The sequence below is a fragment of the Myotis daubentonii genome, chromosome 2 (assembly GCF_963259705.1).
Source record: "Myotis daubentonii chromosome 2, mMyoDau2.1, whole genome shotgun sequence".
Lineage (NCBI taxonomy): Eukaryota > Metazoa > Chordata > Mammalia > Chiroptera > Vespertilionidae > Myotis > Myotis daubentonii.
The window spans coordinates 210,214,741-210,227,866 of NC_081841.1; the positions used below are offsets into that span (position 1 = coordinate 210,214,741).

Sequence of the window (13,126 nt, forward strand, 5' to 3'; positions counted from 1 at the left end):
TGAATAGGTTTGAATGAGAAGACACTGCAGAGAGTGTTCGGGGTGCAAGGGGCAGGGAAGTCCGGGAGGTGTGAGGACACAGGACTGGCTCTCCTGGAGGCAGATCTTCACCAGGGAAAACACACCTGCTGCTCAGGACGAGAGGACTAGGAAAATAAATGTGTAGTCATCACCCTCCAGGTTGCAGTGGAAGCCATAGGGTGGATGGGGACACAGCTGACAATGAGATCCTCTCTCCACTACAACACTGTGTGTGCCACACCCACTCAACAGACTTGCCCATCGTCATTAAGCATGGCCTCAGTGAAGACCAGAGGTGATATGGAAAAGTGCCTGCTATAAGATGAAAAGGTCAGTGTTTGCAAAATAACATGGATGGACCACAGAAACGTCATGCTGTGTGGAAGAAGCCAGACACAAAAAGAACAAACTATGTTTCCACTTATATGAAATTCTACAATAGACAAAGTTAGTAGTAACCTATGGTGATGAAAATCAGGTCCGTGTTTGTTTCTTTTGGAAGAGGGGGCTACTGAAAGCAGCCCTGGGGGGTGGGGGAGGCGTTTCTGGGATGGGAGAAATATTCTGTGCCTTGATAAAGGGGGAGGTTATAGGAGTGTATGTGTTTGTCAAAACTGATGAAACAATAAGCATTCCGTTGTGTGTAAATTATACCTAATACAAGATCAGAGTACAAACTTGTATCTATTCATATAAATAAAGAAGAATATACGCCGAGAAACCAAGATGGTGGCATAGGTAAACACCTGAAATTGCTGCCTCGCACAACCACTTCAAAACTACAACTAAAAGACAAAATGGACATCATCCAGAACCACAGGAAGGCTGGCTGAGTGGAAATTCTACAACTAGAAGCAAAGAGAAAAGCACACTGAGACTCAGAGCTGCGGAAGTAAAGTGCAGAGGTACGGAGGCGCTCGGGGAAAGGCTGGCAACTGAGGACGCAGTTGTCTTTTTCAATCGGGAGGGAGTCACAAGCTCTGGACGGCCCTGAATTCCAGTTCCAGGCGAGTTTCTGGGGACACAGACTCATACGGGGAGAAACTGGACTGTCTGGCATTGGTCGGAACTCGAGGGCGGCTTTCTCTCAGAGGTGCTTGCAGCGATTACCAGGACACTGAGACCCGGGGCCTCTTAGGGTAGGACTGAGGATCAGCCATAGCTGTTTGCTCCACCCTGTTGATTCCCTGAGACCCTGCCCCACCCAAGCTGTGCACAGAGGCTTTGGCATATGAATGGCCTGGCCCTTTGCAATCTAAAATTACCTAACTGCAGCTGGGTCAGAGAGACCCAAAACATCCAAAAGAAGGCACAAGGCCCCATAGCAGCTTGCACTGCTTCACAGCTGGGCCTCATCTAGGCACCTCCAAACCCCCAAAAAAGAAAAGAAACCTGCAGATCTCTCCTTAGCTCCTGCTGGGTAGCCTCAGGCAGAGGCTAAAGTAGCCCCTCCTTAGAGATCCAAGAGCCAGTGTACCCAGTGGTCAGAGTGGGACCATCCAGATTACAACTTCTCAGATCCATAAGGGACACACTCAGGGGGCAGACTCAGTGAGCACCAAAGCCCCACTGAAGCAAGTCTTGTCCCATAAAGGTGTCTCCAGCACAGAAGTTCTCTCATCATAGACACAGCTGATTCTCACAGCCAATTGACCTGGAAGTCAATTCCTCCCAGTGATACCAACAACAATCAAGGCTTAACTACAACAAGACTGTTCACAAAGCCCACAAAGGGGTGCACCAAGAGTGTCCACCTCAGGTAACTGGGGAGGCTGAGCCACTGGGCCCTATAGGACACCTAGCACAGAAAGCCACTCTACCAACACAGGGAAGCAGGCAAAATGTGGAGACAAAGAAAGAGGTCACAAATGACAAAAATGGAGGAAAAAAAACTACTGGATATAGAGTTCAAAACCATGGCTATAAGGTTTTTCAAGAATCTTCTAGAAACCGTCGATAAATTTAGTGAGACCCCTGATAAATCTAGTGAGACCCTCGAGGTTGTGATAAAGGACCAACTAGAAATTAAGCATACATGGACTGAAATAAAGAATATTATACAGAGATCCAACAGCAGACCAGAGGAGCGCAAGAATCAAGTCAAAGATTTGAAATGCGAAGAAGCAAAAAACACCCAACCGGAAAAGCAAAAAGAAAAAAGAATCCAAAAATATGAAGATAGTGTAAGGAGCCTCTGGGACAACTTCAAGTGTACCAACATCCGAATTATGGGGGTGCCAGAAGAAAAGAGAGAGCAAGATATTGAAAACCTATTTGAAGAAGTAATGACAGAAAACTTCCCCTACCTGATGAAAGAAATAGACTTACAGGTCCAGGAAGCACAAAGAACCCCAAACAAAAGGAATCCAAAGAGGACCACACCAAGACACATCATAATTAAAATGCCAAGAGCAAAAGACAAAGAGAGAATCTTAAAAGCAGCAAGAGAAAAACAGTCAGTTACCTACAAGGGAGTACCCATACGATTGTCAGCTGATTTCTCAACAGAAACTATGCAGGCCAGAAGGGAGTGGCAAGAAATATTCAAAGTGATGAACAGCAAGAACCTACAACCAAGATTACTTTACCCAGCAAAGCTATCATTCAGAATTGAAGGTCAGATGAAGAGCTTCACAGTAAGAAAAAGCTAAAGGAGTTCACCACCACCAAACCAGCATTATATGAAATGCTGAAAGGTATTCTTTAAGAAGAGGAAGAAGAAGAAAAAGGTAAAGATAAAAATTATGAACAACAAATACACATCTATCAACAAGTGAATCTAAAAATCAAGTGAATAAAAAAATCTGATGAACAGAATAAACTGGTGAATATTAATAGAATCAGGGGTATAGAAAGGGAGTGGACTGAAAATTCTTGAGGGGAAAGGGGTTTGGGGGGTGCGGGAAGAGACTGGACAAAAATCGTACACCTATGGATGACGACACTGGGGGGTGGGGTGGTAAGGGCAGAGGGTGGGGTGGGAACCGGGTGGAAGGGAGCTATGGGGGGGTGGGGGGGAAGAGGAACAACTGTAATAATCTGAACAATAAAGATTTAATTAAAAAAAAGAAGAATATACGAAAATAAAAGTATGCCAGGATAGTGGAGCTATGGTGATTTTCCTCTCACTTCAAGATTTTAATTTTCATACCTTGTTTTTAAATAAAAAGGAACTCTAAAGCCTCAAACGCCCATAAATATTGATTAGGCACCCATAAAAATGGAAAGCAGATTATATATTTTTCCAGAGGGAACAGGAAAGAGTCTCTGCAATTAAGGAGTTACCATCTGAAGACAATGGGAAGATACAAGATATAGTAAACGCATGCATGGAAGGATCGGGGGCTCACTGGAGCGAAGGAAGCCTCATGGTTGTGTTCTAAGGTGGTCGAGAGGGGGGTTTGGAAGGAGCAAAGGGGAAGCTATTCCTGGATGAGGATTCGGCACAGACAGCAGAAGTGTGCAGGCTGCAGGGTTGGGCAAGCTGGGTTAGCCGGGCAGCCCAGGCCACTTGTCAGGGTGGCGAGTGAGAGGACAATGGGACGTCAGTCAACAGAGCGGACGAGGTGGGCGCCGAAGGGCAGTAGCGCAGACTCCATTTGGGCCGCAGCGCTCCTGAGTGTATGAGCTGTTCTCCGTTCTTTGCAGTGCTTAGCGTGCAGGAACCTTACCTCAGTTTTCGCAGAGAAGGTACACAAAAATTACCCAGTGAGAGAGACACACCAACGGGCCCTCCTTTATTTTGGAGGGAAAAGGTGAATGCTTAGATGATGGTGACAGGGGCGGCTCTCTCTTCTTGAGTTCCCATGATGGCCCTGGCACTATGCCAGTTACTGCATATATGTCACCATTTAACTCAAGCTCCCCAAAAAGCCAGCAAAGGACACATTTGCTTCACATCACCAGTGAGGAAACTGCATTCAAAAAAACTAACAAATGAATGGACAAAAACCACACCCCAAGCACGTCTACTGTTTCAGACAGGGATCGATCACGTCCCACTCACCCCCCCCCCCCCCCGCCACCACCACCTTTTTTAAAAAATATATTTTTATTGATTTTTTTTTTTTACAGAGAGGAAGGGAGAGGGATAGAGAGTTAGAAACATTGATCAGCTGCCTCCTGCACACCCACCACTGGGATGTGCCCACAACCAAGGTACATGCTCCTAACTAGAATCGAACCGGGGACCCTTGAGTCCGCAGGCCAACGCTCTATCCACTGAGCCAAACTGGTTAGGGCCCACTTCCCTTTGAGTGTGAAAGACAAACAGCTTGTCCTGGGGGGGTCTCTATTAATACTTTGCCAAATTAACATTCCTTTCTCCAGCGCAGTCTATGATGTCACACAACAGCAAATGTGGCTCATTACTACCCAGCTGCAAACTGCATACATCTTAACACCTACTACATGTCTACTAGCGGTTAGGACTTGGTGCTAAATATTTTACAACGTGTTACCACATGTAATCCTCATGACCCCCTTGAGGCAGGCAACTGGGACAGGCCTTTCACAGGGGATGAAACGGGACAGGAGACATGTCAGGTGACTTGCCCCAGGCCTCCCGGCTACCAAAGAGTTGAACCTGGACCGTCTCACCACTTTTCACAACTGCCTCCAATTTTAAAACTGAGCTTTCAACTTCACCGTGGGAACCTGTTTCTTTCTCAGTTCACGCTACAAACACGCAAACTGGCAGCTTTGAGAGATCCTTCCTGCCTGCTTCATCAGAACTAGCTGAAGGCTTCTATTCCGCCTCCTCGCAGAATCAGAACCCCTTTCCCCAAACGCTTCACGCTGTTACCTGAGCAGTTCAACCTGATTCGATAGCCCCAGTGACATTCTCCGAGTCTGGCCTCGGGTGACCGAATGATACGGACGGACGGGCCAACCGCTGCATCCCGACACTGATAACAGCAGGAGAGGACACCAGAGCACGCTCTCTTATCACAGGCGGAAAGCTGAGAGCGGGTGCCGACGGTGAGGGCTACTTCCTGTCGGACTGAGTACCTGGGTCCCCATTCAAATCATTAACTGTGCTCTCCACTAGAGAGGGTGCCCCATTCAAGCCGAGTGAATGAGAGCAGTGTTCATCTCCCGTCTTGTCTTGGGAGACGCTGAAACATGAGCCGGCAGGAAGGCTCATCTCCCCCGCACTGGGTTACAGTGAGTGAAACACACAAAAAGGGCCTCTGGCCGGATCTGCCTCTACAGCCCGTACATTACCCAAGGCCCAGCGAAGAGCACCTTAGGCTGGTCATGTGGGTGACCAGAAGCGCAGAAGCCTCGTTAAGTCCCAGGGCGAGAGCCTGAAGTCTCACGGAGCTGGTTCTCAGCTGTGCTTTTTGGGATCTGTTCCCCGAGAACTCTCAAGTCTTTGGGGTCCTGAAGTGGCATCTGCCTAGACCTGACTTTCCCATACAGAGCCCTTCATTTCCACAGCCCGGAATGAGGGCGGGAGCGAGGACGCCCCGCCAGCTATCAGAATCAGGAGCTTGGCGCTGCAGCGCAGGGAGAAGTGAAGAGGGAAGAGGCGCACAGAGAGGCCTTGAGCCCACGCTACGGGCCATTTGGCCTTCGCCTGGGGAGAAAGGGGTGTCCGAGTCCAGCACATTAGGCTGACAGTGTTTCAACTCTGGTCTCCCCCCAAGCAAAATGAGCAGTTTCTCCTAGAACTGGGTGAACACAGTTTTGTCTCTGGCTGCTGCCTTTGCATTATTTGTACACACACCTCCACACGCTTTGTGTGGCGACGTCAGCGCACGCAGAAAACTGCAAAGGGCAAGGCATTCGCCTTTCAGTGAACATCCCCAGGCCTGGCTGAAGCTACAGCGAAAGCGGGTTCTCTGGGGCTGAGGTGCCCACAGCACACGGGGGACCCAGAGGCAGCAGCTCACTCCCACCCGGTGGCTGGGGTAGGGGAAGGCAGTACTGTCTGCTGCACGCACCCCAACCCCGAGGACTCTCCCAGGAGGGACCCGAACTGAAACACAGGCCGGCCTGGGACAGCGGACCTGGGTGGCGAGCGCGCCAGACCTCAGAGGCACGTGGCTGCCCGTGGAACTGGGTCCTGATTCATCATCAGCCCCATCCAATAGGAAGATCAGCACAGAAACGAGCCTTCTCCAGACACTCTATACTCACCCCCACACCCATTCCCCAGGAAGCCTGGCGCAATCCCTGTTATGAGAGAGGGGACTGTCTCACCACCCTTCAATGGGAAAAGTGGTTCGGGAAATAATATGACGGAATGACTGCACAGGAACCCTCACGATTACAAAAAGGCGCCTGTCCCTGTCTTTGGGGAGAGGAATGCTTTGGTCATCAGAAGCTCTGCTAGGCTTCATCAGAGCAGTGCCAGGAATTCTGTGAACTGCAGGTCAGGCTGCCAAGATTCAAAAGAAATGCCGATGGTGTTTGCACGGTGATGCCAGAGGGGGCACCTCCAGCCACAACGCAGACGGACGGACGGGCAGACCACACTGGCCAGTCTGCCCCTCGCCCCGTAACCCTCCCCAAGAAGAAAAGCTCTTACCCAGCTCTCCCCGGAGGCTCAGGAGCTCTTGCGATAGGGCTTTGTGCTGTCGCAGGGCTTCCTCCCGCTGCGGAAGACAAACAGCAGGTTACTCCGGCTGTCAGGGGCGTCCCTTTCAGCGAGGCGCACATTTGTTATCACCCGAAAGACGAGACTCGGCACCCAGAGGCTGAGATGTGAATCGTTTAGGCTAACGGTGTGTGTTGTTCGAAAACACAGCTGTCCCTCCGTGAAGGAAATCCGCGTTCCCCCCCAAAATATCTGTATTTTCTCAGGGCCTCGTGACACTTCCACGGAAGGCACTGAGAAATGTTTACTCTGAGCCGCGCTCCGGGCAAAGCCTTGCCGCGGATGCGGACGCGCGCTGCGCTGAAGACGTGATGCAGTCTCCTCCTCCAAGGGCAAGCCAGGCCTAATCAGTCCTAGATAAATATTCAATGTTCCCGGCATCTGCGCCTGTGCGCACTTTGTCCTGTATTTGCAAATACTCATAAAAAAAAAAAGTTGTCACAGTCCTTTACTTCTAAAAGGAAGACACCAAGTTTGTTATAAAGCAGAGGTGAAAAAAAATTAACCCTTTAATAAAGACAAAAACTAAACTGATTTGACTCAGCTAGACACACGGTTTTCTGAAGATGATAACATTCTGAATCCGCTACAATTCTTGAGTAGATGCTAGAGAAGTGAGTCGAAGAAAAGCAGGCAGCTGTCTCGGTAGTAACAAAGCAGTTTTCAATCTCGCCAGAAAGAATTTCCCAGCGACCAGCAACTCACAGCCATCACACATGCTCACACGCTCACACAGACACAGCAATTAGATACCGTTTCTCACCAGGCAGAGCCCCCAACCCAGGGGGGGAGGGAGGAAAAGGCGGGAGTCACAGCTCCCTGAAAATGCCCCCCTCGGAGCAGCCCAGAGGAGCCCCCACCACATCTTGATCACAGTGTTGCAGAGATCCCCAGACTGGCCTTTGCAGGCGGGAGTCGCTTGTCACTAAGCATTTCCCCTCATTCCACAGACCTCTGCCTCCGTCCCTGACATTCCTCCAGAACAGCACTAGAAACAAATACTAATTACCCTTGTCGCCGCACATGGAGAATAGAGGCACATTTTGCTGCCGGAGCAGCCCATTTTCCAGCTTCTGTCTCCAATCCCCCCGCCCCCTGCACTGCCCGCAAAGCGCACAGGTGGCCACGCCACCCACCAGCCGGTGTGTCTACATCCGAAGCTCTACCGGGAGGCAGCTCTGCCGGGAGGCGGGCCTTTGGTCCTGGGTTAGCCTTACTTCTGGTCCTGCAGGTTAGCGTCTGCCTCTGCCGCCTCGCCTCGCCTCTCCGCACACAGGCTGATGCTGCAGCCAGTGCCTTTGGCACAGGCAGCCTGCGATCACTTAAAGCCACAGCCCTTCATTTATGGAAAACGAGAGCCAGACGTCAGGCTGATCGATGGGCACTTACTTAAATCTCAGCTGGTGCAGGGGAAAGGAGGACTGACCTGCTCTGCGTGGATAATGGAGTGATTCTTAGATTTGTGGGCGCTGTGATGCCCCCCCTAATTGAGGTCACTAGATGGTCACACTTACTAACAGGAAAGGGAAACTTGATCTCTGACACCTGTATGTGGACGAGCCTATGAATTTGGTGAACAACCACAAAAGCATGTGTGTGTGTGTGTGTGTGTGTTGTGACTTGGAATATAAAATGCCTTTCTATAACCAATGGTGTTTTCTGCAAGATTTCATTTGAATGCTTAGAATACGGTCCTCTGGTGTTTTAAGAAAAAGTGTGAAATTCTGATTTGAGAACTGGAGTTACCAACACACCCGCACTGTCATTTGGATATTTAACAGTGACTAAAATTTAAGAAACACTTTCTCACTGGGTCATTTTGGCCTCAATGGTATTCCGAATGCTTGATTTTTAAAACGCAGCACTGAGCTGTTCTGAAATCACAGATCAGTTAGTCCAGGTTTTAAAAATCAACAAGTAGCCCTAGCTGGTTTGGCTCAGTGGACAGAGTGTCAGCCTGTGGACTAAAGGGTCCCGGGTTCAATTCTGGTCAAGGGCACATGCCCACTTTATGGGCTCAATCCCCAGGGGGCATACAGGAACAGCCAATCAATGATTCTCTCTCTCATCATTGGTGTTTCTATCTCTCTCTCCCTCTCCCTTCCTCTCTGAAATCAAAACAATTATATATATTTTAAAAATCAACAAGTAATGGGTTTTCTAATGTAGAAATTAAAAGTCTGTGGAAAACCAACCTGAATAAAATTAGAAGAAAATTGAAAATTACATACACTACATACTTCTCTTAATCTCGTACATTCTAATGAAGCTTTAGTTTTGTTTGCTTAGTAATCTAGTTCAAGTATCGGCAAGTTTTGTCACTCAAGCGACAAGAAAATCAGAAGACAGCTTCACTAGATGCAAGCAATCCTGCAACACTTTCAGTCAACTGGCTTATTATTCACTTCTTCCAAGGGTGCCTTGATGCCAACAGAAAGAAGAGCCGGCAAGAAGTTCTACCACTTTTAAAACTTCCATAAAAAATTAAGTTGGTATATAATTTCCAGGAGTCACTTTGTGAAAACTTGTACATCCTATCACAGATCTCTACCAGGTGATGGTTTTGAGATTAAAGGGCCTTTGGGGACAAGTAGTTTTAGTAGCAACTGCCATTTCTCCCAACTCTACTGCACCCTACCCTCCTGCCCTCCGTGCCCAGAGCCATGGATACCTTCCAACCTCTGTCAACCCCAGGAACAGGAACAGGAACACCGTGAGGTCATCTTGACTCTTCTTTGTCTACCTGGGTGTGCCCGAGTCAGTTTTTCCTTCCTGGTGTGTCTTGAATTGCTCTTTCCTATTAGAACTACCTCCACCCTCGTCCTGATCCTCGCCAACCTTCCCTGGGCTGTGGGAAGCATCCCTCTACACTACCTGGCAGAGGGCTGCCACATCATCCCATATTCCTTGCACATCTAAACACCCGAGTCTTCCACTGATTTACACACACACACAAAAATAAACATCACCCCGATTCCATGAACCTCAATCATGCAACTGCTCTTTAGACTTCTGACTCCCCTATCCAAGGCATGCTCGCCATGCATGTCCCACCTATGCACTCGGCAATGCCTGGTCTGCTTCACCTGGGCCCTTATGCAAACCTTTGGGGAAGGCTACATGTCAATCACAGATACCCTCCCCTCTTCCCCAAATGCCTAGACAGCACATTTATCCTTCTGAGTTGGTTGGAAAATTATCACTCAATATCAACTGACCAAGCACCAGTCCAGATGCTGGGGAAAAATATGAGAGAAATTTAAGACATGGTCCCTGCCTTCGAGAAGGTTGGCACGTAGATAGAACTAAAATGTCCAGGCCCCATTCTCTTATCATGTCTCAAAGCAGATGACCTCATCGGAGGGGAAGCAGTACCGGACAATGGAAAATCCAAGGGCTTTAACTATGATCCTCTGGGAAATGCTGGCCACAGAGCCCTGACTGTAACAGTCCCATACTGTTAGTTTCTGCCCAACTCTTCCTGGTAGCTTGCCCTTTAAGACACTTTACCCTTTACTTCTAGATGAAAAAATGTATTTTGACACTCAGATACGGATTGCCTATTTCTTTTCATCAGCTGCTCCCATATCAGTGTTCCTGTCTTAGATCATAAAGTCATTACAGTCCAGATAACAAGTTTATTTCGTTCCCTTTGTAGCATATAACATGCAGAATTCCAAGAGGGAGGTGGGACTCCAGATAGAAAAATGCTTTTATACTCATACATTAAATATATGAAGTGCTCCAAGAAAAAAATGGATTCACCACAATTTAATTAGGACGTCCTGGGCTATAGGCACTTAGCTAGCGTCTGGCCGGCATCCCATCAGCGGGCCCGAATTTGCTGGCTGTCGAAGAGCATGCACAGCTCGGGGGTTTGCAGGAAAGAGCCACGTCAGACGGCTGAGATGTGGGCAACGCCCCACCTCCTTCCCGGTGCCCACACAATCGTGTCCACCACGTTTTTTGTTCAGAGACTATTTTACTTATAGGAGACTGCTGGTGTCACTCAAAATTCACCTTTGTTTAGGTGCTACTTTACGTTAGAGTCCTCCTGCAAAAACAGAATTGGAGGCACACTGGAAAATCAGTGAGAGGTTTGGGGGGTGACCTCGATCCTGTTCAGGCTTACCTGGAAACTCATCCACAGACCCTTTCATGAAGAAATTGGGATTGCTACCAACCCTGTCCTCCCCTGGGGCAGTCTTCACAGAATGCTGTACAACTATGCAAGGGCAAGGCGAGAATTAGAACTAAAACCCTACTGTGTTTTGAGGAATAGAAAATGTGGTATTAGTTTCCAGATACATGAGACAGTTCAGAACTTCCAGTATGTATTGAATTGTGCCTGCTCCTACAGTGGGAAAGTTGCAGTTATTAAATAGACTTGCAACAAAAGGATAAAGTTAATGTTCCTATAATCAACAATTTTTACCCATAATCTAAAGCTCCAAAACCAATTAGAAAAAATTAGCAATAACAAGATATACATGCATATACAGATCAATCTACATCTACAAGATATATATTTACAGGTTGACATATCAATCAATCAATCAATCAATCACTTCTGTAATGGAGGGTTAAGAGAAAATCATTTTGAAGAAATGGCTTAACTTTCCCCCTGGTTATGTCTTTCCTTCCCAACTGTTTTATGACAGTGCCCTGCACACATTAGGCAATCAGTAAATATTTTCTAATCTATATATATAAAAGCCTAAGCTATGATATGCACTGACAACCAGGGGGCAGATGCTCAACGCAGGAGCTGCCTCCTGGTGGTCAGTGCGCTCCCACAGCCAACCTCAGATGGCCAGCCAACCTCCCACAGCCAGCCAACCTCCCGTGGTCCTTCCCCCCTGGCCGGCCCCAATCGGCCCAATCGGGACTGGGTGAGATGGCCCGATCTGCCCCCATCGTCAGCCAGGCCGAGGGACCCCACCCATGCACAAATTCGTGCACCGGGCCTCTAGTTGATTATAAAGAGCTAGCAAAGAACATACACATTAAGACTTTATATGTTCAATTCTCACCTGGGATTCCCTCCTCTCTACTCATCCGCTTGTGCATTCGGATATACATTGTATGTCTATTAGACATAAGGCACTACCACAGCTGCTGGATGGTCTAAGAAAGAGCTAGACACAGATCTGCTCCCAGTGAGCTTCCTGTCTTAAAAAGCAAAAACGAGCCCTAGCTGGTTTGGCTCAGTGCATAGAGCGTCGGCCTGCGGACTGAAGGGTCCCAGGTTCGATTCTGGCCAAGGGCACATGCCTGGGTTGCGGGCTCGACTCCCAGTAGGGGGCATGCAGGAGGCAGCCAATCAATGATTCTCTCTCATCATTGATGCTTCTATCTCTCTCTCCCTCTCCCTTCCTCTCTAAAATCAATAAAATATATTTTTTAAAAAAGAAGCAAAAACAAGTGCTAGCTGGTTACCTATAAGGTAGAGAGCTACAGAAATGTAAGTGCACCTGGAACCCAGACAGTACGTAGATATAGAGCTAGAAGGATCAGGAAAGTCTTCATAAAAGAGAGAGTTTTGACTGAATTTTTAGAAATTTGGTGGAGTCACAATTACATAGGCACTAGGACCTACATTAGGTATACGATGAAATTCACATACAGTAAAAGTATCCCTAAAACACAGTAAGATTTTGCCCTACTTTGACTGGCAAAGCATCTCTCAGTGTGCCCGTCCTGTGAGGTGATCCTCCAGTGGGGAATTGCTTTCTCCCACTGAACACCCAATACTGTGTCTTTGGCTTGTGTTTAGGAGCCAGGTCATATGGGAAGAAAGTATGTTTGTTTGTTTTTTAAGATTTTTAAATGGGTTTTGAGAGAGAGAGGAAGGAAGGTAGAGGGGGAGAAGAGGGAGAAACATCAATGTGAGAGCAAAACATCAGTCAGCTGCCTCCTGCACCCCCTCTCCGCTGGGAATTGAGCCTACTACCCGGGCATGTGCCCTGACCAGGAATCGAACCGGCAACCTTTTGGTGTACAGAATGATTCCCAATCCACTGAGCCACACCGGCGGCCATGGCTGGGAAGAAAGTATCTTTAAGTACCAGGATCACACAGAGTGTGGAAGGTTCATGCCCACGGGTGTTTAGGGACTGAGAACACAGCTGAAGGAAGAGCTGACTCCTGGTCTCCTGCTTTCTGAGGGGCATGGAACGCAGAACTGCCTGACCTGTTTAATTTGCATTTTTAACTCCGGCTGTCTGCCTAAGGAACCTGCCAAATGTAATGTAAGTTAAATGCAGGTGGTGATGGGATGCCACTATAAGAAAGATCTGAACGTGTTTGTTAGCGGGAAAGGCAGTAGTACCCTCCCTCCTCCCTCCCTCCCCCCTTCTCTCTCTCTCTCTCTCTCTCTCTCTCTCTCTCTCTCTCTTCCTTCCTTCCTTCCTTCCTTCCTTCCTTCCTTCCTTCCTTCCTTTCTTTCTTTCTTTCTTTCTTTCGTTAATCCTCACTGGAGGATATTTTTTCCCCATTGAT

General features: G+C 48.1%; 1 protein-coding gene across 4 annotated transcripts in view; it reads right to left on the reverse strand.

Moving 5' to 3' along the window:
* MTUS1 (microtubule associated scaffold protein 1) overlaps positions 1 to 13,126 on the reverse strand; it is a 133,159-nt gene that overhangs the window by 18,443 nt on the left and 101,590 nt on the right. For all 4 annotated transcript variants that reach the window (XM_059685572.1, XM_059685573.1, XM_059685575.1 and 1 more), the window contains one exon: positions 6,557 to 6,623. In XM_059685572.1, the coding sequence (XP_059541555.1) occupies positions 6,557 to 6,623 (67 nt within the window). The remainder of the gene's footprint in view (positions 1 to 6,556; positions 6,624 to 13,126) is intronic.